The following is a 26,435-nucleotide window of genomic DNA, read 5'->3' on the forward strand; positions in this document are numbered from 1 at the left end:
ACATCACTCTTATCTCTATTAATAAAACACAGACCTGACCGGAGAGGTGAGGAGGATTCTGGGAGTCTAACATGATATTCCTATTAGTTCCGCAATACAGAGATTTCCTCTTCTGAAGTCAGGTGATCATATGACCATCACAGTGCCTCCATGTGACTCCCTAAACCCTGAGAGACACAACATGCAGAAGATTCTAGAAGTCACCAAGAAGATGATGGAGCTGCTGACAGGAGAGGTGAGCGGTGCCGGGAATTCTGGGAAATTCTCCAATCACTGATAGTATCATTAGGATCTGTACATTATCTGCATTGTTACCATTGATGGCATTTTTATTATATATTCAGAGTGGAAACCTGAGAGATCCTAAAGTTGAGGTTAAAGAAGAGATAAAAGAGGAGGAGGATGAGGATGGGGGGATGGAGGAGTCAGAGCTTCTAAAAGAACACAAAGATCTGTACCAGGATACCATGGTGGAGTCATCCAGCTACAGGAACCCACCAGAGAGATGTCCCCGTCCTCTGTATTCCCGGGATTCCACACAGGAAGGTCACACCATCCCTCACTATTACAAGGTTGGTGGGATGGAGCATCTAGAACATGGACTTGTAGAGACAATGTGTGGATTGTTTATGTGACCTTACATTTTACAGATGATATTTTCTCTCATTTCCTTGATTTAGAGTGGAGATCCAATCGATATAGAATTTGAGGTGAAAGCAGAAGAAGAAGAGGCGTATGTGAGGGATGATCAGCAGTCTATGGAGGAGGATGGAATAACGGGGACATTTATAGAGGAGGACACTCCTACAGAGATCAGCACAGGTGGGTCATGAACACTAAATCCATTCCTCCACCCATACTGCTCACTGATTGGTCCAGAGTAGGGCGGGGACTGGGTGATATCAGCCTGTAATCCCCTGGTCACTTTCCTGAGCTGTGTTCCCAATCCTGCACATTAGATATTTTTCTTTCTGAGACTGTATTTATGTACATTATGTAGATTCAAGTTGCTAGCAAAATGTTGATTTTCATCATAAGTGAAATATATCATTTATATTTCATTTTACATTCCCCTGACCCCTGCACTACACACTTTATGCTGTGCATTACATAATTCTGATACTATATAGACCTAACTGTTATTCTCTTTTGTTACCCCCATTTCCTCCCAGCTGGACATTTTATATCGGATGATGTGATTGGAGCACAGACTTTTACATGGTGATAATAATGTGATAACATCCTCCAACTTTGGACCCTTAAACAGAAAGTGATAATGAGGGAGGAGTCAATACCCCAATGATGATGAAAAAAAACTCCTGCGCTCAATGGAACACCTATTAATAAGCAGCACACACTCACCTCAACCACAAGGAAAGAACATAAAAATACAAAAAAATACAAAAAATAGTGCAGCGCTAACAACCTATACTAAAATACAAATGAGATAAATGGAAATATCACATATAGAATGCACAATAAATATTCAGTGTTAGGTGCTCATAAAATGAATACTATGTTCAGCAGTCCATCAATGCCAATAATGGTGAAAAATCACAGCAAAACTCCGTGAGGTGATCACAGTGCCACTCAGTGTGCGGTCAATCCACAGATGGCCAAGATGGCCCCTCACCTCCTTGATGCGACCCACTGGGCCAAACAGCTATGTAGGTGACCTTATACACCCAATAAGGTATCATCAAAGGATGGAACGTATGGACAGATCCCTCCAATATCTTCTCCTATCTCCTAGGTACTCGATTCCAGTAAGTCACTTACTCTGAGGAAGTCACGTGGATCGTGACGTAAACGCGTTAAGGTACGCACTTTCTTAGCATGAGAACCATGGAAACACACCCATGATATGGGAAAAAGCTGATTTTTGTCATTTTACATGTGAGTGGGCATTTTATTTATATTCATGTTATTATTAAAACTGGATTACACTATGGAGAATCTTCTTTGTTTTTAATGGTATCTTAAACGGTTTTGTGGAATCAAGTACCTAGGAGATAGGAGAAGATATTGGAGGGATCTGTCCATACGTTCCATCCTTTGATGATACCTTATTGGGTGTATAAGGTCACCTACATAGCTGTTTGGCCCAGTGGGTCGCATCAAGGAGGTGAGGGGCCATCTTGGCCATCTGTGGATTGACCGCACACTGAGTGGCACTGTGATCACCTCACTGAGTTTTGCTGTGATTTTTCACCATCATTGGCATTGATGGACTGCTGAACATAGTATTCATTTTATGAGCACCTAACACTGAATATTTATTGTGCATTCTATATGTGATATTTCCATTTATCTCATTTGTATTTTAGTATAGGTTGTTAGCGCTGCACTATTTTTTAATAGCCCAATGATGGTGGTCTTCAGGATCAGTCCAGTCTTCATCTTGGTTGTTCTCCCCCCATCCTCACTCTCTGACCTCTGGTGGGGCTCAGCCCCGCTGTTCTTCATGACTAAATCATGGAGTAAATAAGGAAGTGCAGTACTTCTTGTGTTGGGAAGATGGCGATGAGTGATAGAGGGGGTGGGGACCCTCGTCCTATATTATTATTATTATTATACAGTATTTATAAAGCACCAATAGTTTGCTCAGCGCTGTACATTACAAAGGGGGACAGAACATGTGACAGAACAATACCAATACAATGCAAAACATGAGGGGATTGAGGGCCCTGCTCTTTCAAGCTTACAATCTAGGAGGGAGGGGATGGTGGCACAGGAGGAGATAGCTGTGGGGGATGGAGTGGTAGGAGAGTGGAGGAGGTCAGCAAGTTAGCAGAGGGTGGGGTAGGCTTCCCTGAAGAGATGGGTTTTCAGGGTGCGCCTAAAGGAGAGGAGAGTAGGTGATAATCTGATGGGTTGGGGCAGGGAGTTCCAGAGGATGGGTGACACCCTGGAGAAGTCCTGGAGGTGGGCATGGGAGGAGGAGACCAGGGAACTAGAGAGAAGGAGGTCTTGTGAGGAGCGGAGTGTGCGTGTTGGGTGGTACTTGGATATTAGGTCAGTGATGTAGTTCGGGGCAGTATGGTGGACAGCTTTGTACGTCAGCGTTAGGATTTTGAATTTGATACGTTGCGCAATCGGAAGCCAGTGGAGGGATTGGCAGAAGGGGGTGGCGGAGACAGAGCGGTTGGAAAGGTGAATGAGTCTGGCAGCCGTATTCAGGATGGACTGAAGCGGGGATAGCCAGCGGCGAGGCAGGCCAGTGAGGAGGGAGTTGCAGTAGTCGAGTCGTGATATGATGAGGGAGTGGATGAGCTGTGTAGTGGTTTCTGGGGTTAGGAACGTGCGGATTTTGGCGATGTTGCAGAGGTGGAGGCGGCATGAGTTTGTTAAAGATTGGACTTGGGGTTAAAAGGATAGGTTGGAGTCCAGAATGACACCAAGTACTCTGGCCTGCGGGGCGGGTTTGATGGTGGCGTTGTTGGATGTGACGGAGAAATCAATGGGGGGTGGTGTCTGGGCTGGGGGGAAGACAAGAAACTCGGTTTTGGAGAGGTTCAGTTTAAGGAAGTGGAACGACATCCAGTCAGATATGTCGCTCAGTAGGTGTGTGATTCGGGCAGAGACCAAGGGGGTGAGGTGGGGGGTTGAGAGATAGATTTGTGTGTCATCGGCATAGAGGTGGTAGTTGAAGCCGTGAGAGTGTATGAGTTGGCCAAGGGAGGAGGTGTAGATGGAGAAGAGAAGGGGCCCAAGGACGGAGCCTTGAGGGACCCCAACAGAGAGGGGGAGTGAGGGGGAGGTGGTAGCATTATAGGTAACGCTGAAGGAGCGTTGTGACAGGTAGGATGAGAGCCAGGAGAGAGCAGAATCTCTGAGGCCGAGGGAGTGTAGTTTTTTGAGGAGGAGGGGGTGGTCGACTGTGTCGAAGGCCGCAGAGAGGTCAAGGAGTAGGAGCACTGAATAGTGGCCATTAGCTTTGGCGGTTAGCAGGTCGTTGGAGAGTTTGAGTAAGGCAGTTTCGGTGGAGTGTAGGGGACGGAAGCCGGACTGTAGGGGATCGAGGAGGTTGTTGTCGTTGAGGTGAGAGCATAGGCGGGTGTAGACTAGGCGCTCGAGGAGTTTAGATGTAAATGGGAGCAGGGAGATGGGTCTGAGGTTGATCGGGTCATTGGAGTCCAGGGAGGGCTTTTTAAGTATGGGGGTGATGTGTGCATGTTTCAGAGGGGAGGGGAAAGTGCCTGAGGAGAGGGAGAGATTGAAGATGTGGGTGAGGGAGCGTAGGATGGAGGAGGAGGGAGGTCGTAGGAGTTGTGAGGGGATAGGGTCGAGGGGGCAGGTGGTGAGGTGGGCATCAGAGAGGATCTTGGAGACTTCCTCGATGGTAGTAAGGTCAAAGGTGCGGAGTGTGGGGGGAGCTTCAGTATGAGGAATGTAGGGTGGGGTGGAAGAGGAGGTCAGAGCAGTGGTGGGGCCGTGGGAGAGGGGTGATGAGGGGGTAGCTGAGTGAGGGTGAAGGGGGTTGGAGGGAGTTTGAGCAGCGACGAAGTCCCTGCGGATTATGTAGAGGGGGAGGGGGGATGAGGGGGTAGCTGTGTGAGAGGGGACGGGTTGAGAGGGTGTGTGAGTTGCGGCAATGTCCTTGCGAATTGTGTCAATCTTGTTTTTGAAGTGATTGGCAATCTCAAGGGCAGTGAGTGAGGTGCTGGGTGGAGGTGGGGGTGGCGAGAGTAGAGAGTTGAAGGCAGAGAAGAGTCAGCGGGGATTGGAGGAGAGGGCCTTGATGAGGGTCAAGAAGTAGGCCTGTTTGGCAGCATGGAGGGAGGAGGTGTAGGTGCGGAAGGCAGATTTGTAGCGGGTGAAGGCTTGTTGGGATTTGGTTTTGCGCCATAGTCGCTCCAGGGCACGACTGTGTCATTTGAGGGTTTTGGTGTGATCAGTCTGCCAGGGCTGGAGCGGTCGGGGTCTGATGTTGCGTGTGGTTAAAGGCGCTAGTGAGTCAAGGGCTGTTGAGAGCGCATTGTTGTAGGCGGTCAAAGCCAAGTCGGGGCAGGACAGGGGGAGGATGCGGTCGTAGAGTTGATCAGCTGCAGAGTGGAGGGGGGCAGGGTTAAGGTTGCGGAGGTTACGGCTGGTAGTAGTGACATTTGGAGGGGTAGGCGTTGGAGGACGAGGAGATAGAGAAGGTGATCAGGTTGTGGTCAGAGAGAGGGAAGGGGGTGTTAGTGAGGTTGTGGGGAGTGCAGCGGTTGGAGAAGACAAGATCAAGGATATTACCGTCGGAGTGGGTGGTGGATTGTATGCACTGTGCAAGTGCAAAGGAGGAGGTTAAGTGGAGGAGACGGGCTGTGTCTGGGTTGTCGAGGTTGACAGGGATGTTGAAATCCCCAAGGATGATGGTGGGTAGCTCAGAGGAGAGGAAGAAGGGTAGCCAGGAGGAGAAGTCATCCAGGAAGCGGGGTATGGATCCAGGAGGCCGGTATATCACAGCAATCTTCAGGGGGGTTGGGGAGAATAGTCGGACACAGTGGACCTCGAAGGAGGAGAAGGATAGGGAGGGGGGGTTTGGGAGGACTCGGAAGGTGCTCTGCGGTGACTGGAGCAGACCAACCCCACCACCTTTACGACCGTGGGTGAGTGGGTGAGTGGGTCCAGGTGAGACCTCCATAGGAGAGTGCAGCAGGGGAGGTAGAGTCAGTGGCCTGGATCCAGGTTTCTGTGATCGCTAGGAGGTTGAGGGAGCGGGAAACAAAGAGGTCGTGGATGGCGGTAAGCTTGTTGCACACCGAACGGGCGTTCAGGAGTGCACATGAAAATGGGGGGGAGATTTTAGGGAGCAGGGGGACAGACACTAAGTTGCGGGGGTTGCAGTAGGACGTGGAGGCGGGAGGGTGTTGTGCGGGTGAGGGAGGTGGTGGAGGGCCAGGATTCGGGGAGATGTCCCCCGCGGCTAGGAGGAGGAGAAGGGTGAGAAAGGTGGCATGGGAGCGGGATGTGCAGGAGCGTGAGAAACCACTAGTGGAGGTGTTCGGGTCAGTGGGAGAGTGGAGTAATAGGAGGAGGTGGTGGGTGCCGTAGGGGGGAGAAGGAAGCAGTGAGGACACAATATACAATTGTTTGGGAGGAGCAGAGGGATATAGTGAATGGATTTTGGGAACGGAGGAGAGGAAAATGATCCCCTCATCACTGTCCCTCCTATAAAAGACAGTTCTGGTTGTTTCTTCACTCTCTGACTAAAGTCCATGAATAAAGAAATGACCTGGTAGGAGATCAGAGGAGCCATTTCCTAGTTCCCTTGAGGGTGGAATTGTAAGCTCCTCGGAGACCAAGCTGCCTGATGTGGGCGGAGTCCTGGTTTGGGGGAACCAATCAGCTCCTGTCTAGTAATCCTCTTTGTCTTTGTATTTTAGTCCATGGCCGGGAGATGAGGAAAACCTCCGAGGATTGTCTCACTTTGTCTCCAGACTGGAAAGTAGAAGATGAGGACATCACACAGTATAGTCCAGGAGAAAACCCGGCTCCCTCCAATGTCCATCCGGCACCACCCAGTGTAGATGGACCATCAGATTCCTCGTATCCTGAGGAACCTCAGACCGTGCGGGACTGGGCCGGCCTTCCAACAGGGAAGAGGTTCTCCTGTACTGAGTGCGGGAAGGGTTTTCTTTCTAAATCCCATCTTAATGTGCATAAAAGATCTCACACGGGAGAGAAGCCGTATTCCTGTCATGAGTGCGGGAAATGTTTTTCACAGAAGTCCCATCTTTACATACATCAGAGATCTCACACGGGGGAGAAGCCGTATTCCTGTACTGAGTGTGGGAAATGTTTTTCACAGAAGTCTCATCTTTACACACATCAGATATCTCACACAGGAGAAAAGCCGTATTCCTGTCCGATGTGTGGGAAATGTTTTTCACAGAAGACCAGATTTTACTCACATCAGAGATCTCACACAGGGGAGAAGCCGTATTTCTGTCCTGAGTGTGGAAAATGTTTTTCATGGAAGTCCAGTCTTTCCAAACATCAGAGATGTCACACAGGAGAGAAGCCGTATTCTTGTCCTGTGTGTGGGAAATGTTTTTCAGACAAGTTCAGTCTTCACACACATCAGAGATCTCACACAGGGGAGAAGGCGTATTCCTGTCCTGAGTGCGGGAAATGTTTTTTAGATAAGTCTGGTCTTTACAAACATCAGAGATCTCACACAGGAGAGAAGCCATATTTTTGTTCAGAGTGTGGGAAATGTTTTTCAGACAAGTTCAGTCTTCAGAAACATCAGAGATCTCACACAGGGGAGAAGCCATATTCCTGTCTTGAGTGCGGAAAATGTTTTTCAGACAAGTCCTGTCTTAACAAACATCAGAGATCTCACACAGGGGAGAAGCTGTATTCCTGTCCAGAGTGCGGGAAATGTTTTTCACAGAATTCCAGTCTTTGCAAACATCAGAGATCTCACACAGGAGAGAAGCCATATTCCTGTCTAGAGTGTGGGAAATGTTTTTCAGACAAGTCCAGTCTTCACACGCATCAGAGATCTCACACAGGGGAGAAGCCATATTTCTGTCTTGAGTGTGGGAAATGTTTTTCATGGAAGTCCACTCTTTCCAAACATCAGAGATGTCACACAGGGGAGAAGCCGTATTCCTGTCCTGAGTGCGGGAAATGTTTTTTAGATAAGTCCAGTCTTCACAAACATCAGATATCACATACAGGTGAGAAGCCGTATTCCTGTCCAGAGTGTGGAAAATGTTTTTTACGGAATTCCAATCTTTCCAAGCATCAGAGATGTCACACAGGTGTGAAGCCGTATTCCTGTCCTGAGTGTGGGAAATGTTTTTCAGACAAATTCAGTGTTCACAGACATCAGAAATCTCACACAGGGGAGAAGCCGTATTCCTGTCCTGAGTGCGGGAAATGTTTTTCAGACAAGTCCAGTCTTCACAAACATCAGATATATCACACAGGGGAGAAGCCGTATTCCTGTCCAGAGTGCGGTAAATGTTTTTTACAGAATTCCAGTCTTTGCAAACATCAGAGATCTCACACAGGAGAGAAGCTGTATTCCTGTCCAGAGTGTGGGAAATGTTTTTCAGACAAGTCCAATCTTCACACACATCAGAGATCTCACACAGGGGAGAAGCCGTATTCCTGTCCTGAGTGCGGGAAATCTTTTTCACAGAATTCCAGTCTTTGCAGACATCAGAGATCTCACACAGGAGAGAAACCGTATTCCTGTCCAGAGTGTGGGAAATGTTTTTCAGACAAGTCCAGTCTTCACACACATCAGAGATCTCACACAGGGGAGAAGCCATATTTCTGTCCTGAGTGCGGGAAATGTTTTTCACAGAAGTCCCATCTTTCCAAACATCAGAGATCTCATGCAGGGGAGAAGCCACTTTCCTGTCCTGAGTGAGGGAAATGTTCCTCACTGAAGTCCTGTCTTCCTGTACATCAGGGGTCCCACACAACCCTGGAGGTGTATTAGTACCTTGAGTGCGGGAAATGTCTTCTAGATGAATGTTGCTGGACATCCCAGCTCTCATGTGGGGAAGAAGCACACCCTGATATACACCTCAGATATACTCCATGGCTGATCTTCATCATGGAAGAAACAGTTCATAAGGAGATCAGAGGTCACCAAAGACATGGATGAAGTGTGGGACCGGGTTGGTCATTGATGGCAGGAGAAGAATAAAAATGGAGTCCTGCCCTGTCATTGGCTGAGTACATTTTGTGGTGGGAGATTTCACAAACACTTGGAGGTCTTGTCACACGTCTCTCTAACACAGGTGGTCGGACGCTATATCTGGCTTCTGTGGTCCTTACCTATAGCAGCCCCTTTCCCATAAGGTAGGCAGGCCTACTGGTACTCGGTGCCCCCAGGACTGATACACAATGCTATAGTGCCTGGCTACCACACCAGGGTAGGTGCAAACTGAGCACAGCAACAGGTACTTGTGATTGGCTGACAGGCAGAATGGTTCAATGACAGTCCAGGTACAAGGTGAGTTCATCTCCCGAAATGCATCAGTTTCCCAACCAGGCAGTATTTGGGACAGGACCCCATTGTCCGGGACTGAAGATCTGGCTCTATGTCTGTTTTTATGGTCGGCTTGTGAGATTCTATTTGTGATCTTTTAATAAATTTGGTATTACGGTAATGCACCCTCTTGTGTGTTGTCATTGACAGTTCCCAGATTCCCCCATCTGTGGAGGGCTGAACCCCATCAAGTGACAGACACCATGTGGAATTGTGAAGCACCAAGATTTGAGCGCTGTTGTGTTTGGCAATATTTGATTGACAAGGCAGGCAATATTCAGAGTAATCAGGGTCCAATCCCTGGTCAAAAGACAGGCAGAGTTCAGAGAGTAGTTGATATCTGATCCAAGGTCATAAACAGAGGAATACAAACAGCAGAGCAGGACAGACAGACAGGGAGCTTAAACACATATTACACACACTATCACCCACGGACCCTTAAATGCATGCTGGGCATCCGGCACAGGACCATCAGGCTGGGCATAGGACAAAGGACCATCAAGCTGGGCTTCCAGCAAAGGAGTATCATGCTGGGCAATGGTCAGGGGATCAGCAAAGTCAGGTTGGTTAGCAGGCATAGAGTTTATGGAGCCAAACTGGACAGCAGAGAACCTGTAACATCAGGTTAGATAGCAGGTGACATGGTACTGAATGCAGGCTGGATGCAGTGTGGCCTGAAGAAAAAGTTGCGGGCCCCAAATGGCTGAATGAGGCGGTTTATCCAAAGGCTGGATGGAAATTCTTAGACAGGTTTAAGTAGATGCAGTTGCAGTAGGGTGAGGCCCGGTTACTGAAAGCCCCAAAAATGCGGTTCGGTGTCACGTACCCGATGGGAGACTGAAATGACGAGGTCGACCTCACTTGTGTCACTAGTCCTGACCCCGCTGGAGTAGGAACAGAGGGTGTCTAGGACCCAGGGGAACAAGAGTGCCAGTAGTTGTTTGCAGCTCTTGCTGAAGAATATCTTGAAAGGCTGATGATCCTCTGATTTTGGCACAGTAGTAGTAGGCAGAGCGGGTCCTGTAGATTGCCAGGCGTGCACCTGAGCAAGGCAGGTAGTGAGGACAAGAGATAGGAGCAATGTCATGGAATAGCCAGGGTCGTCAACAGTCGGGCAGCGCGGTACAGAATCAGAAGGAAAAGCCAAGGTCAGGAGCAGAGCCGAAGTCAGGAAACATTATCAGGAGAGCAATCAGAGTCAGGTGAGGAACAAGCTGGGTCAGCAACAAAGGAATCATACAGGAACAAGCAGGACACAGGGGGGAGCTGAAGACCAGTCAGCACTCAACATGAGCAGAGACAGTCCTTAAATAGGCTGTCTGGTGCCAATCTTCACCATGTGTGTGCGCGATTGTGCATTTCCAGTCACAATTCGTCTTGCTGGAAATCCCTTACATTGCCCCCCCCTTAGGGGCAGCCTCCGGCTGCCCACTAGGGCTTCTTTTTCAGGGTGACGACAGAGATAGGCTTGAACTATCCGTGGGGCATGGACATTAGTAGACGGTTCCCAGGAGTTATCCTCTGGTCCATAACCTTTCCATTTGATGAGGATCTGGGTCTGTCTGCCCCTCTTTCTACAATTCAAGATTGCCTCCACCTCGTACTCTTCATTTCCCTCAACCAGCAGTGGAGCGGGCGCCTCCGAATTCCGGTTGGGAAACCCACTTGGGATATATGGTTTTAACAGGGAGCAATGGAATACCGGGTGAATCTTCATGTTAGCAGGTAGTTCCAATTCAAAGGCCACAGGGTTCACCTTTCTCTTGATAGTGAATGGTCCCAGGTATCTTGGACCAACTTTCTTTGATGGACAACTTAATTTCAGATTAGCCGTGGATAACCAGACTTTATCCCCTTGTTTCAGTTTCAAGTTGCCCCTTTTCTTTCTGTCAAAACATTTTTTGTTACTCGCCTTTAGAAATCATCTTCTGTAATACTTCACCGTTCCTCCTGAGGAACTCCATCCTTTCTTGTACTGCTGGAACAGCGGCCTCCACTGGTATTTCTGGAAGAAAGGAGGGATGGTATCCGTAGTTAAGAGTAAAAGGGAGATTGCTTGGTGGTGGAATGAATGGAATTATTGTATGCAAATTCCGCTAATGGAAGGAGCGATGCCCAGTCATCCTGTGAATATGAGGAGAAGCATCGGAGGTATTGCTCCAGAGTTTGGTTTGTCCATTCGTTTGTGGGTGATAATCAGAGGAGAAGCGTAACTCGATCTCTAATGCCTCACACAGAGCCTTCCAGAATTTGGATGTGAACTGCACTCCTCGATCAGACACAATATTCAGGGGAATGCCATGTAGTCTTACGATCTCCTTGATGAAAGCGGAGGCAGTTTCTGTGGCAGAAGGAGTCCCTTTCAAGGAATGAAGTGGGCCATCTTGGACAGGCGATCAATTACTACAAAAATAGTGGTGAATCCCTCTGATGGGGAAAGTTCAACAATAAAGTCCATGGAGATCATACTCCAAAGTTTTTCCAATACGGGCAAGGATTCCAACAGGCCCCAAGTCTTGGATTTATCAGACTTGTTCCTCAGACAGACTGTGCAAGATTTCACATAGTCCTGGAAATCCTTTATTGCGTTTGGCCTTCAGAAAGAGTGAGAGACCAAATCTAAAGTCTTGTGAATCCCAAAGTAACCTGCTAAGGGATGGTCGTGACATCTCTGGAGAATAACAGTCCAAAGTTTTTCGGGCATAAATATCTGTTCCTTGTGGAAGTACAGACCGTCCTTTAATTGCAGGTATATGGGAGGTGGATGATTATCCACGGCTTCTTTTATATCCGTTACAAGGTCTGTCTGGGGAAGTAAGAAGTTCTTGGCTGGCAAAATCGTGTCGGGTTCAGACTGCACAATTGGGTCAGGAAACATACGGGAGAGTGCGTCAGGTTTACCGTTTTTTGATCCAGGATGGTACGTCAGATGGAAGACGAAGAGAGAGGAAAAATAATGCTCATCTTGCTTGTCGTGGCCTGAGGCATTTTGCGGTCTTTGGTACTCTAGGTTTTTATGATCCGTGAAGATGAGAATAGGATGGGATGCTCCCTCCAGTAAGTAGCGCCATTCTTCCAATGCTACCTTGATGGCTAGTAATTCTCTGTCTCCCACATAATAATTCCTTTCCGAAACACTTAATTTCCAGGAGAAGAAAGCGACAGGGTGTAGAAGGGATTTGAGTCCCTGTCTTTATGACAATATGGCTCCTACCGCATTTTCCGAAGCGTCCACTTCAAGGACAAAGGCTAGGATGCTTCAGGATGGGTGCGGACATGAACATGGTTTTCAATTGCTCAAAGGCTGTTTTGGCCTCAGGAGTCCACTTGAAGGGAATATTCTGCCTGGTGAGCTGTCTCACTGGTGTGATGATTCCAGAGAAGTTTTTGATAAATTTCCTATAGAAATTTGCGAACCTTATAAAGCGCTACACTGCTTTCCTGTCTCCTGGAATGGGCCATTCTAAGATGGCGGACACCTTTTGGAGGTCCATAGAGATGCCCTCAGAAGTGATCACAAGCCCAAGGAACTGGATGGATTGCCTCTCGAATTCACATTTCTTGGCCTTGGCGTAGAGATGATGCTGGCGTAGTCTATCGTAGTTTTCTTTACGTGAACCCGATGACTTTCTATGGAACTGGAGAAAACCAGGATGTCGTCCAGATAAACGATTAGAAATAGATCCAGATAATCCCGAAATATATCGTTTACCAGGTGTTGGAAGGTTGCTGGGGCATTACAGAGACCAAAAGGCATTACCAGATATTCAAAATGCCCAAATTGGGTTCGAAAGGCCATTTTCCATTTGTCACCTTCCCGGATTCTCACTAGTTTGTAAGCGCCCCTCAGGTCCAATTTTGAGAAACAACATGCTCCTCGCAGCCTTTGAAATAATTTGGGGATCAATGGAAGGGGATAACGATTCTTGACCGTTATCTTGTTTAGGTCATGGTAGTCTACACAAGGTCTCAGGGTGTGATCCTTTTTCTCAACAAAGAAGATGCCGGCTCCTGCTGGTGATGTAGAAGACCAAATAAACCCTTTTTCCAAACTTTCGTCTATATACCCCCGGAGGACCTCTAATTCGACTTCGGATAAGGGGTAAATTCTACCAAAAGGAATTTTGGCGCCAGGCAGGAGCTCATTCGGACAGTCATAGGAGCAATGAGGAGGGAGAGTGTTGGCACTCTTTTTCCAGATACTCGTGATATACCATAGGAACGAGTTTCATGGTCTCAGGATCAGAGTGAATACTGAGAAGAGGAGTTGTCACACTTGTCTCTTGAGGAGTACAGTGAGTCAGACAATATTCTGAAGGGAAAGAGATTTCTCCAGACAACCAATTGATGGTTGGATTGCGTGCTCTTAGCCAAGGCATGCCGTGAATAACTGGAAAAATCGGGGAGGTGATAATATCCAGACATAGTAATTCCTGGTGTCCTGAAGGAGAGTAGCAGAATATTGGCATGGTTTCCTGTGTTACAGGGCCAGAACTGATACCAGACCCGTCTGCCAGATGAACTGCAAGTCTTTGTGCTTTGGTACGGAGTGGAATCTGATTCTGAGTACCGAAGTGAGCATCCATAAAACAACTACAAGCCCCTGAGTCTATGATGGCTGGGACCGTGATTGTCCTTTTGGCCAGTTGTTGCAGATGAAAAGATAGGTGTGTCCGGCTTGTTCCTTGAGGGTTCATCATGTAAAAACAGGGGAGGGCTTATGAGGTCTTATTGGGCAGGTAGCCATGACATGACGCACATCACCACAGTAGAGGCAGAGCTTGGACTTCTGCCATCAAAGGCGTTCTGCTATGGATAATTGTGGTCTCCAAAAGCTCCTCCTAGCTGGATTGGTGGGTGATTTTGATGAACCAACATTCGTAGAGGGCCCAATTTCAGAGCATATCAGAATCTTCCTGTTAGTCCTCTCATCCTGTCTTTCCCGAATCCAACGGTCAATATGGATCATCAGGTCTATCAGACTCTCCAATCTGGTAGGTACCTCCAGTCGGGCCAGCTCATCCTTCAGGGTATCAGAAAGACCAAGACTAAACTGATAGTGGAGAGCAGACTCGTTCCACTGAGTATCCGAACTCCAGATGCTGAAATCAGTAACATATTCTTCCACAGGCCTCTGGCCTTGCTGTAGCCTACTGAGCATAGCTTCCGCGGTTTGGCGCCGGAAGGGATCAGCATAGATTTGTGCCATTGCGGTAAAAAATGAGTCCATTGAGGTTAGGGCTGGATCATGTTGTTCACGGAGATGGTAGGCCCAGGACTGAGGTTCATTTCTAAGAAGTTTGATGATAAATCCCACCTTGGTATTTGATGAAGAGAAGGTCCTGGGGAGCAGGGAGAAATATAACTCACAGGAGTTTCGAAAAGTCCTGATCATCCGGCGGTCTCCTGTAAAGACCTCAGGCGTAGGCAACCGGGGCTTTGGTAGGGCAGAGGTTTCAAGGATCATACTGGTCTCTGTCTGAGTGGCTGAATTGAAGGCTGCCGTGAGATTTGTGTCTGTGAGGGCATTAGATTCGGTTAGCAGTTTACTCTCCAGATGTTCAAAGTTTCTCTGCAGGTCGTGTATCACGTTATACAAGGTAGTTACTGCTTGGCGAATGTCCCCCATTGCGTGTGCATGTGCACGTGTGTGCATTCCTGCGTGCATGTGCACAACCGGCAATTCTCCTGCAGGAATTCCTGTGTGTATGCATGTTCCCGATCGTGTTTCTCCTTGCCGGAAAATCCTTACAACAACTCTACACAAGGGAGCTTTTCTGGTGAAGCTTTGAGATGTCAGATCCATGAAGCCTCACACTCCATGAATTTTGGAGAGACCATTTTGACATCGTGAGCTGTCTACAGATTATCACCATTGCCTGGGCCGGGGTCAGCCCGAGAAACCTAAATTATGCTTGGCGCAACTTGTGGCCAGATTGTGTTGTGACACCTGACTCCGATGCTTCTGCACCTGCACCAGAGTCAACAGTGTTGGAGGAGATTGTTTCCTTGGGGAGGACCATGGGGCTGCAGGTGACTGAGGAGGATGTCTGTGAGCTGGTGGAGGGACACGACCGTGAGCTAACCACAGAGAACCTGGTGGAACTGCAGAAGGAGGCAATGGTGGAGTGGATCTCATTTCAGGAGGAGGAAACGAGTGAGAAACAGCTCTCTTCCAGGGAACTGAAGGAGGCATGACAAATGTGGGTAAACCTACAGACTTTAGTACAGCAGCACCACCCAGATAAGGCTCTAGCCCAGAGACTTGTGAACAGTTTTGACACCGACGTCATGTCCACTTTCTAAGGGATGCTTAAAAGGCACCAGAGGCAGCAGACAATGGAAAGGTTCTTACCAAAACAGCCTAGACATGAAAAAGAACCTGCTTGTGTTAGTGCTGCCCAGTTGCCCTGATCCTCCTACTCTTCCAAAAAGTACTGAAATTGTTTTGAAAAGGTTTTTAAATGTTGAACAGTTGAAGTTTGCCATGTTTTCCCTGTTGAAGTGTGATTTATGTAGAGTTGACGTGTACTGTGCCATGTTTGAAATGTTTGCCGTGTTTTAAATCATGTCCATGTACAGGATTTATGCCTTTAAAGTGTATTTTATAAAGAGTTTTGAACAGATAAAAGACTGTTTTTGACTTTTTTCTGACCTCGGGAACGGATTAATTGGTTTTTAATGCATTCCTATGGGAAACCGCGTTTCAGTTTACAAATTTTTCACAATATGAAAAACATTCTGTAGAATGCGTTAAATTTGTAAACCGAGGAACCATTGTATATTCAAAAAGACATTTTGGTAAAAGAATTATCAGCTTTTTTACATACGCATTATTTGTATAAAATACATAAATTCTAAAGGAAACATCACTCTGACAGTGTTCTTACATAAAGACTCTTTGCACAAGGTCAAAGGCCACACAGGAAACAAACTTACCCCAACGTGTTTCGATCATTCTGCATTATAGATCTTCAGGGGGCATAAAGACAAGGAAACTTTCTAGTAAACATGTAAACAGTAATAGGTAAATATACCAGAAAATAAACAAATGGTCAACAGAATTTTTATCTCATATCCCAAAATAATACAACAACATATGTCAGAGCAATATGTAAAATAGATGACATCCAAGATGAGAGACATGATTCCAGGTCCCGGAGGAATGTACCATCCAAGAAAGCAAGAGTGGTCAGATGTAAATCACCAGGAACCAAGAGCAACTAGGGAGCACCAAAACAACCCCCAATGGGACTGTAAGTAGTATAGAGAACAAAGTAAATTAGATTTCAAAAAATCAAACCAATTGAATAGACCTGATAAAAAATACATTCAAAATGGTCCATAAAGAATATACCAAAAAGTGGAACTGACCAAATTAATATGCCATACAAAAAGCAAACAGTGAAAATGACTATCAATCCGAGCACCAGATGTTATCAATTAGCGTGTGTCAAGTGCTGGGTGTTATCAATTAGCGTGTATCAAGTATCTGGTGTTCTCAATTAGTGTGTTGAGTATCGGGTGTTGTCAATGAGCCTGTGTCGAGTACCAGGTGTTATCAATTAGCGTGTTGAGTATCGGGCATTGTCAATTAGCGTGTGTCGAATAACGGGCATTGTCAGTTAGCCTGTGTGGAGTACCGGGTGTTATCAATTAGCATGTTGAGTACCGAGTGTTTCAATTAGCATGTATCAAGTACCTGGTGTTCTCAATTAGCGTGTTGAGTACCAGGCGTTGTCAATTAGCGTGTGTCGAGTACCGGGTGTTCTCAATTAGCATGTGGAGAACTGGGTGTTATCAATTAGCGTGTGTCAAGTACTGGGTGTTGTCAGTTAGCATGTGTTCAGTACCTGGTGTTGTCAGTGTGTGCTGAGTACCGGGTGTTATCAATTAGCATGTCGAGTACCGGGTGTTATCAATTAGCATGTCGAGTACCGGGTGTTATCAATTAGTGTGTGTTGAGTACTATGTGTTGTCAGTTAGAGTGTGTTGAGTACTAGGTGTTGTCAGTTAGTGTGTGTCGAGTACCGGGTGTTCTCAATTAGCGTGTGCAGACTACCCGGTGTTGTCAATTAGCGTGTGTAAGAGAGGTGACCTGTTGTCCTAACTGGAGCCTAATTAGTGTTGTATTTCAGAGGGACAACAGCTCTGTAGAGTTGACTCCGTAGGCTTTGCTTGTCGGAAGTGCAGGAGTGCAGCAGGACAGAAGTGCTGAGTGTGATCAGCAGGAGATGAAAACTGTAGGAGTTTGGAAACAGCCGGCTATCTTTGGTTAGTATTTGTGTTTCAGTTTGAGAAAAATCTTCTTTAAAATGTCTGGTTTAGTTCAGTGCAGTACTTGTTTGGCATTTGTTTTTCGTGGTGCTTTTTGGAAGCTGGGATGTTGTCCCATTTGTATGCAGATTTCTATCCTACGTGATGACATTGCTTGTCTATATTCATTGGTTGGTGCCCTGCAGTCTGAGATCAGGAGGCCATCTTAGCCAATTTGTTCTGTTGAACTGCCCTGCAAAAAGCCGCCTCTTCCTCAAAGACTGTGCAGGAGAAGGGCGGTGTGGACAACTGTTGGGTCAGGTTCTCTGAGCTAGAAGCAGATCCAAAGGTTGCAAACGTAGAAGATTGTGAGATAGGAAGTAGGACCCTGAGAACAAAAGTGCTTTGCCAAAAGAAACTGTTTTGTCTGAGGTTCCATTCCAGGCAAGTGTTGTGGAAAAGGCTCCTAAAAGGAGAAGCCATCATCTTGTTGGTGATTCAGTTGTAAGAGGTGTTTCTTTAGGAAATCATGCTGAAGTGTCAAAGGAAGTTAGATGTCTACCTGGTGCTACTGTTAGAAGAGATAAAAGGAGTATTTTAAAAATTGTCAAAAAAGCTAGTGAAGAGTGCAACGTTGGTGGTGTCATGTACCTTGGCACAAATGATTTGTCCCAGAATGATGTGTGTTCTGTACAGGAATTTCAGTATTTGGGACAGGATCTTCAACAGTTAGGGTGTACGGTTATATTTTCAGAGGTCTTACCTGTCCATAATGGACAACAAGAGGAAGTACTTGGTATAGCAGAGTCCAATGTTTAGTGAAAGGATTGGTGCAAAGCTGAAGGTTTTGGTTCTGTTAGTCATGATGCCATCAGGTGGTCTGACATTGAGCTGTACAATAGAGATGGTCTGCATCCCTCACACAAGGGCGCTCAGCTCCTTACTATGGAATTTAGGAGGTTTTTGGACATGCATTTAAACTGAGAAATGGGGGCAGAGATGTCATTGTTGAGGATCATTTCTGTCCCCAGCAGGCTGAAACAAATGTGAGGTTCATGTTGCTCAGGATATAGCATAAGGAGAACATTAATTCAAACAACAAATGAAATACTGGAAACCCTCTGGGTCTGCCTTCCAACCAGAGAGGGATCTTCCCTTAGAATTGGTGTCATATACAGACCCCCAGGACAGACTGAAGATTAGAATGACTTCTTGATTGATGAGATAACTCAAATGGCAATGAAGGGGGAGGTTTTCATTATGGGTGACGTCACCACGCCTGACATTAACTGGAAATCTCAAACTGCTATTACAAGCAGGAGCAGGATGTAATGGAAGAACTGAATGGGGCTCTCTAAAACAGTAAAAAGTCCAACCCAAGGTGATCATATTCTAGACCTAGTACTGACAAATGGGGATCGACTGTCTAATATATAACTCATGCCGGAATGTAGTAACTGAGCGGGATCTCACCACATACTCAGATGCTGGAAGATGCCGCTCAGTATATTGTTCACGTTAAAAGTTTGTGGTTGAACACTCTGTAGGTTTGGATGTTCGATTGTGAACCAAACAGGGGGGTGTTCAGTCTATCTCTATTCAATATCCTTTCCATGAATTTCCTTCCATAGGGCAACATAATCTCAAATCTCTCTGCTCCTTTCTGGAGAGCTGGGACCAAGCTTTAACCAGTCCATCACAATGATCATCTTGTCTATTGTTTCTAGAATGTAATGCTTTCAGTGCCAACGTAGAGGCAAATAAATACAAATCTTTAACTGCTTCCAAGCACTCTGGAAAGGTCAATGATTTTAAAATCGCTTTCCTATATTGTTTATCCACCCTGTGCAAATCTTGTTATATCTCCGGACTCTTGTGCCTGGGGCCTCCCTGCCCACTCTGTGCTGTGTGGTTACACCTCAAGTGAATACCCCCAATTGTGGAGAACCCCCCTCCCCCTTACTTCTTATACCTACTCCTTGACTAAGGTCTTTCCTCTTTCTCCTTCTTCTATTCCTCCCCCCTCCCCTCCCCCATGCTCCCATTTATTGCAAGTGATCCACCAATACCAACTTGGTGCTTATGTGCAAAAAATGAACAATGTGACTGGATTGAAGTTCCTGCAGTCTGAAGTTCCATGACAGTGAGTGGGCTTTTATATCTTGTTGTGGTCATGTGCTTTATGGACTCCTAGTAATATGGGTGATGTCCAAGCCATGCATAGATGGCATTGATGGTCCCTGTAAATCCATATATATGGACATTTGTGCATTATTAATTACAGGATAAATCCACTTGGAGACCTGGGGACACTGTATACGTTCTATATGTAGTCTGGGGGTCCCTGTGGAAGTCCATGTGTGGACATTTCTACCTATGATAAATGACAGGCTAAACCCACCTGGAGACCTGGGGACACTGTACAGGTTCTATATGTAGTCTCGGGGGCCCCTGTGGAAGTCCATGTGTGGACATTTCTACCTATGATAAATGACAGGCTAAACCCACCTGGAGACTTTCTCCACACCTGGAGTGTGCTGAGTTCTTGGAGAACGTCTACACAGTGTTTCCAGATTGGCTTTATCACCCCAACGAGCTCGCTCCAGTTCATGGATGTCATCATTATGTTTGGAGGATCTCACCAGTCAGGAGCCTTTCCTGTCATCCTACATGTTCCCTTCTGAGGATTGTTCTATCCTTCCAAACAAATGTATGAAATCATGGATGAGTCCTCCTTCTATGTGATCTAGAAGATCTTCAATCACAATGTCTGTATGGATGAAGTGGATGGCCCAGTTTATATATTATTTATTGCTTTACAGCTTTATTCCCTCCAGGATTCATTCTTTATTTATAGAACCATTCAAGGAAGTGTTCTTACTTTGAGAGATCTCCACCACCATTCCTCTGTGACCATTACATCCTTGTCATTTATGTAGATAATATACAGGAATGGCTATTATGAGACATTTTGAGGGCTGCAGTTCCTCTGAACTCCACAAGGTGGGGATCTCATGTAAACCCAGACAGGAAGTCTCTATGGAATACAGACAGGAAGTGATGTCAGGTACAGACAGGAAGTGATGTCAGGTACAGACAGGAAGTGATGTCAGGTACAGACAGGAAGTGATCTGAACAAAGACAGGACATTTCATGTGGCTCAAAGAAGAGTAGACATTGGTGGAAGTGGCAGCAGAGGAGGTAATAAGATTTCCTATTTCCACCCAGTAACCCCCATCATGTCCGTCCTCTTCCTCCATAGTCCTGTCCGTCCTCTTCCTCCATAGTCACGTCCGTCCTCTTCCTCCATAGTCACGTCCGTCCTCTTCCTCCATAGTCACATCCGTCCTCTTCCTCCATAGTCACGTCCATCCTCTTCCTCCATAGTCCTGTCCATCCTCTTCTTCCATAGTCACGTCCGTCCTCTTCCTCCATAGTCACGTCCGTCCTCTTCCTCCATAGTCACGTCCGTCCTCTTCCTCCATAGTCACGCCCGTCCTCTTCCTCCATAGTCATGTCCGTCCTCTTCCTCCATAGTCACTGTGACGTCTTTTATCTCCGGCAGATGATGATACACACATATATAGTGTGGGAACCCAGATGAACCCCTTCAGGGGCAGAACATTCCCCCACTTCCGGGGCCGGAACATTCTCCTCATTGTGGAGATAAATTCTAGTAATATGGTCCTCTAAACAAACAGCACTGACAATAAATAGAGAAGACAAGGACCATCCTGACCATACATGGCCTACAAAGGGCAATGATGACACTACACAGGCAGCCAATGGGCAATCATTACACTATGCAGCCAACACAATGATGGAGTGCCGGGGTCAGGAGTATGGAGCATAGAGCCCCCTTACATTGCTGCTCAGGAGGAAGGAAACATTCCAAATGAATGAAGAGTAATCACCACTGAATTGCTATGTTCCCTCTTTTATACATTGTGGAGGGTCTGGTTTGAATATGTCCAAATAAAGGTGATTTATATTTTTGGATGTGCAGCCAAACAGATTTTTCTTCTCTACCCAGAACAAAACATTCCCCAGCCGGCCATGAAGAATATGTTCCATCATTGGTGTCAGAGGGAGGAAACAAATGAGGGGTGTGAGGGATGAAGGGGAGCTGAGAGGACTCTCAGGAGGTACTAAGGATGAGAGACTTTGGGACCCCTGAGGGGGTAGAGTAGATGGTGAAATCTGGGTTGATAGGGTTGGCAGGTAGCATGTCTCTGAGGGAAGAGAAGGTTGTAGGGCTCATGGGGACTCTGAGGTAGGGAGGGGGGCTCTTGGTCTCTGGTTGTCCTCCCACCTGCACTTATTTTCCAGACCTTCTTACAGAACTCCAGCCAGGAAAGGAAAGAAACCTTCACCTTCTTATCATCTAACCGGTCAAATAACATTTTCCAAGATACCAAGTGGATTGAAGAAGGGAAGTCTTTGCCCCTTGGTGGGTACTTGTTCTTAGAGGAGGTCTGTTGGTGAATTATCAACTAAAAGGTAGTCAGGGGTCAGTGCTGAACATCTTCAGGAGACACTCCAACACCTTCCCATGACACAGGCTCTGGCAGTGCCCGGTGCTGGAATTCAGAGCCCCAGGAACCCCCCACCACTCTGTACAATGTCCTGTGTACTACAGTATACTTGCCAATGATGAAAACAAGACCCTACCCCCTGCCATTCTCCTCCTACCCATACTGGGCTACCATTGGAGGAAGGAGACCAGACCCCTCCCTCACAGCTCTCTACTCCACCAGCACCATCCTTCTATTCTATCCAATCCCTTCTCATACTGCAGAGAGTGACAGTGACATCACTCCTGTCAGAAAGCTGTCAGAGATTGGAGCCTTGCAGCCGGAGTTCTGGCAATTATCCTGATTATCCAGCAACTTCAGCCAATAGTCATCAAGTTCCCCTTCCTGGACCTCATGATGAGCCGACATTGACCTCACAGCACTGCCTCAGAGCAAACAAGTGATAGGAAGGATCAGATTTATCATTCCTTGTCTGCAGATCTAAAACTCATCAAAACCAGTTCAGAGACCAAACAAACCCAACAGAGAAAAGGGGATTTCTGATGCAGCAGGACAAGAGGGTCCCGAGACCTCCAAAGTGTAGCAAATACTAAATACCTGACTAAATATCTTCCCATGGGGGGAGTAGTCCTTAAATGTCCAGCAACCCTCCTATTCCCCCCTCACATCCACATCCTATTATTGTGTGACCAATACCATCCAAATCATTCTTACTTTCATTTCCCAAAGTTATCCGTCTACAAGGAGACCTGTATAGATCACATGATGGCACCAATGAGGATGGAGGAGGACCGGAGTCACATGACTGAGAAGATACTAAACCTCACCCTGGAGATCATCTACCTGCTGACCGGAGAGGTGAGGAGGATTCTGGGAGGTCACATGACATCACTCTTATCTCTATTAATAAAACACAGACCTGACCGGAGAGGTGAGGAGGATTCTGGGAGTCTAACCTGATATTCCTATTGGTTTTTTTTAATATAGAGATTTCCTCTTCTGAAGTCAGGTGATCATATGACCATCACAGTGCCTCCATGTGACTCCCTAAACCCTGAGAGACACAACATGCAGAAGATTCTAGAAGTCACCAAGAAGATGATGGAGCTGCTGACAGGAGAGGTGAGCGGTGCCGGGAATTCTGGGACATTCTCCAGTAACAGACAAGGGATGTGTCTGGATGGTGACTGTATCATTGTGTGTGTCAGGTTCCTATAAGGTGTCAGGGTGTCACTGTCTATTTCTCCATGGAGGAGTGGGAGTATTTAGAAGGACACAAGGATCTCTACAAGGACGTCATGATGGACAATCAGCCGCCCCTCACATCACCGGGTAAGAGGAGACTTTATTGTAAAGGAGAGAGCAGTACGGAGGATCCACCTAGATCCCCCATCATCTGATAAACACATAGAAACAATGGATTCAGTCAGTGTGTGTGTTTCCTACAGATGGATCCAGTCATGGGAACCCACCAGAGAGATGTCCCCGTCCTCTGTATTCCCGGGATTCCACACAGGAAGCTCACACCATCTCTCACAATTTTAAGGTTGGTGGGACGGAGCATCTAGAACATGGACTTGTAAAGATGATGTGTGGATTTTCATTTGAGTTTATATTTTACAGATGATATTTTCTCTCATTTCCTTGATTTAGAGTGGAGATCCAATCGATATAGAATTTGAGGTGAAAGCAGAAGAAGAAGAGGCGTATGTGAGGGATGATCAGCAGTCTATGGAGGAGGATGGAATAACGGGGACATTTATAGAGGAGGACACTCCTACAGAGATCAGCACAGGTGGGTCATGAACACTAAATCCATTCCTCCACCCATACTGCTCACTGATTGGTCCAGAGTAGGGCGGGGACTGGGTGATATCAGCCTGTAATCCCCTGGTCACTTTCCTGAGCTGTGTTCCCCGTCCTGTATTCCTGGATTTCTCTCGGATAATCTTCCTTCTCTGTGCTGCAGACACAATTTATGTCTCTAGACTGGATTTATGGAGGTTCTGGGGTTCAGCTGGCAGCAAAATGTTCATTTTTACTATAGACGTTACTAGACCTAGGCACCTGGGGCGTGTGATTTTGATCTTATTCCTCATGGTGGTGACATAGCAATTCTCCCAGTATTTGTCACCTGTGCCGGGTGGAGGGATATGTCTGTATAGTCTCAGACCCAAGTCACTGAGTGCAGTCTCAGGAGATGGGAGGCAGCGGTGTGGGATCTCTGCAACTTGTCTACAGGAAACATTTAAGCTTCCACTGATTGCCAATATTATGAGTCCTGACCCTTACACTGTATAATTTATATTGTACATTCCATACTCCTGACCCCTGCACTATATACTCTATGTTGTACATTCCATACTCCTGACCCCTGCACTATATACTCTATGTTGTACATTACATACTCCTGACCCCTGCACTATATACTCTATGTTGTACATTCCATAGTCCTGACTTCTGCTCTCCCCCTCCCCCCACTGCTATATATACACATAATATGGATTCTCTTTGGTTACACTCATTTCCTCCCAGCTGGACATTTAATATCGGATGATGTGATTGGAGCACAGACTTTTACATGGTGATAATAATGTGATAACATCCTCCAACTTTGGACCCTTAAACAGAAAGTGATAATGAGGGAGGAGTCAATACCCCAATGATGGTGGTCTTCAGGATCAGTCCAGTCTTCATCTTGGTTGTTCTCCCCCCATCCTCACTCTCTGACCTCTGGTGGGGCTCAGCCCCGCTGTTCTTCATGACTAAATCATGGACTAAATAAGGAAGTGCAGTACTTCTTGTGTTGGGAAGGTGGCGATGAGTGATAGAGGGGGTGGGGACCCTCGTCCTATAATCCCCTCATCACTGTCCCTCCTATAAAAGACAGTTCTGGTTGTTTCCTCACTCTCTGACTAAGGTCCATGAATAAAGAAATGACCTGGTAGGAGACCAGAGGAGCCATTTCCTAGTTCCCTTGAGGGTGGAATTGTAAACTCCTCAGAGACCAAGCTGCCTGATGTGGGCGGAGTCCTGGTTTGGGGGAACCAATCAGCTCCTGTCTAGTAATCCTCTTTGTCTTTGTATTTTAGTCCATGGCCGGGAGATGAGGAAAACCTCTGAGGATTGTCTCACTTTGTCTCCAGACTGGAAAGTAGAAGATGAGGACATCACACAGTATAGTCCAGGAGAAAACCCGGCTCCCTCCAATGTCCATCCGGCACCACCCAGTGTAGATGGACCATCGGATTCCTCGTATCCTGAGGAACCTCAGACTGTGCGGGACCGGGCCGGCCTTCCAACAGGGAAGAGATTCTCCTGTACTGAGTGTGGGAAAGGTTTCCACTATAAATCCAAACTTAATGTGCATATAAAATCTCACACGGGGGAGAAGCCACATTCCTGTCCTGAGTGCGGGAAAGGTTTTTCAGCTAGGGCCAGTCTGTACAAACATCTGAGATCTCACACGGGGGAGAAGCCATATTTCTGTTCTGAATGTGGGAAATGTTTTTCACAAAAATACAGTCTTTATAAACATCAGAGATCTCACACAGGGGAAAAGCCATATTCCTGTTCTCAGTGCTGGAAACGTTTTTCACAGAAGTCCGATCTTTCCAGACATCAGAGATCTCACACTGGTGAAAAGCCGTATTCCTGTACTGTGTGCGGGAAATGTTTTACACAGAAGTCTAATCTTTACATACATCAGAGAACTCATACGGGGGAGAAACCGTATGCCTGTCCTGAGTGTGGGAAATGTTTTTCAGACAGGTCCAGTCTTTGTAAACATAAAAGATCTCACACGGGGGAGAAGCCACTTTCCTGTCCTGAGTGCGGGAAATGTTTTTCAGTGAAGTCCAGTCTACACAAACATCAGAGATCTCACACGGGGGAGAAGCCATATTCCTGTCCTGAGTGAAGGAAATGTTTCTCACTGAAGTCCTGTCTTCCTGTACATCAGGGCTCCCACACAACCCTGGAGGTGTATTAGTGCTTTAAGTGTGGGAAATGTCTTCTAGATGAATGTTGCTGGACATCCCAGCTCTCATGTGGGGAAGAAGCACACCCTGATATACACCTCAGATATACTCCATGGCTGATCTTCATCATGGAAGGAACAGTCCATAAGGAGATGAGAGGCCCCCAAAGACATGGATGAAGTGTGGGAGGGGGTCGGCCATTGATGGCAGGAGAAGAAGTTTTCAATGTATTTTCCATCAATGGAAGACATTCCAGCAGCTCAGATGTGATCCTAATAACATTGGTTCCCCCATTCACACAGGAGGAATGGACATGAACTCTCACTGAGGGAATTGCTATACAAACATTCTATGAATAGACCCCCAAATGTCAGGAGACGTTTCTATAAAGACGGGAAGTATGGAGCAGAGAAATGAAGAGACCTCCCAGCAATGTTATTACCAGGCTGCAGCTAGGGGGAGCTCTAATGTCACCCCAGCAGAGGGATCCCATCTAGCCCACATTAACCCTCTCACTGCCAGAGCTGTTTCTGCATGATTTTGCACACATGGGAAAATGCAGATTTTGGTCCTGAAGATGAGATAAACCCCCAAACATGTATTCTGTGATATCAGAGGCCCTGGAGAATAAAATGGTGGTAGTTCCAGTTTTGTATTTCACATGAT

General features: G+C 46.6%; 1 protein-coding gene across 1 annotated transcript in view; it reads left to right on the forward strand.

Moving 5' to 3' along the window:
• Positions 1-26,435, forward strand: part of LOC149460684 (uncharacterized) — a 135,981-nt gene that overhangs the window by 68,139 nt on the left and 41,407 nt on the right. The window contains exons 3-4 of the mRNA XM_089679368.1: positions 6,284-8,356; positions 14,864-15,190. Coding sequence (XP_089535494.1) covers positions 6,284-8,356; positions 14,864-15,190 — 2,400 coding nt within the window. The remainder of the gene's footprint in view (positions 1-6,283; positions 8,357-14,863; positions 15,191-26,435) is intronic.

The sequence above is a fragment of the Staurois parvus genome, unplaced genomic scaffold, assembly GCF_062004578.1.
Source record: "Staurois parvus isolate SC_StPar_1 unplaced genomic scaffold, SC_StPar_1.0 ptg000222l, whole genome shotgun sequence".
Taxonomy (NCBI): domain Eukaryota; kingdom Metazoa; phylum Chordata; class Amphibia; order Anura; family Ranidae; genus Staurois; species Staurois parvus.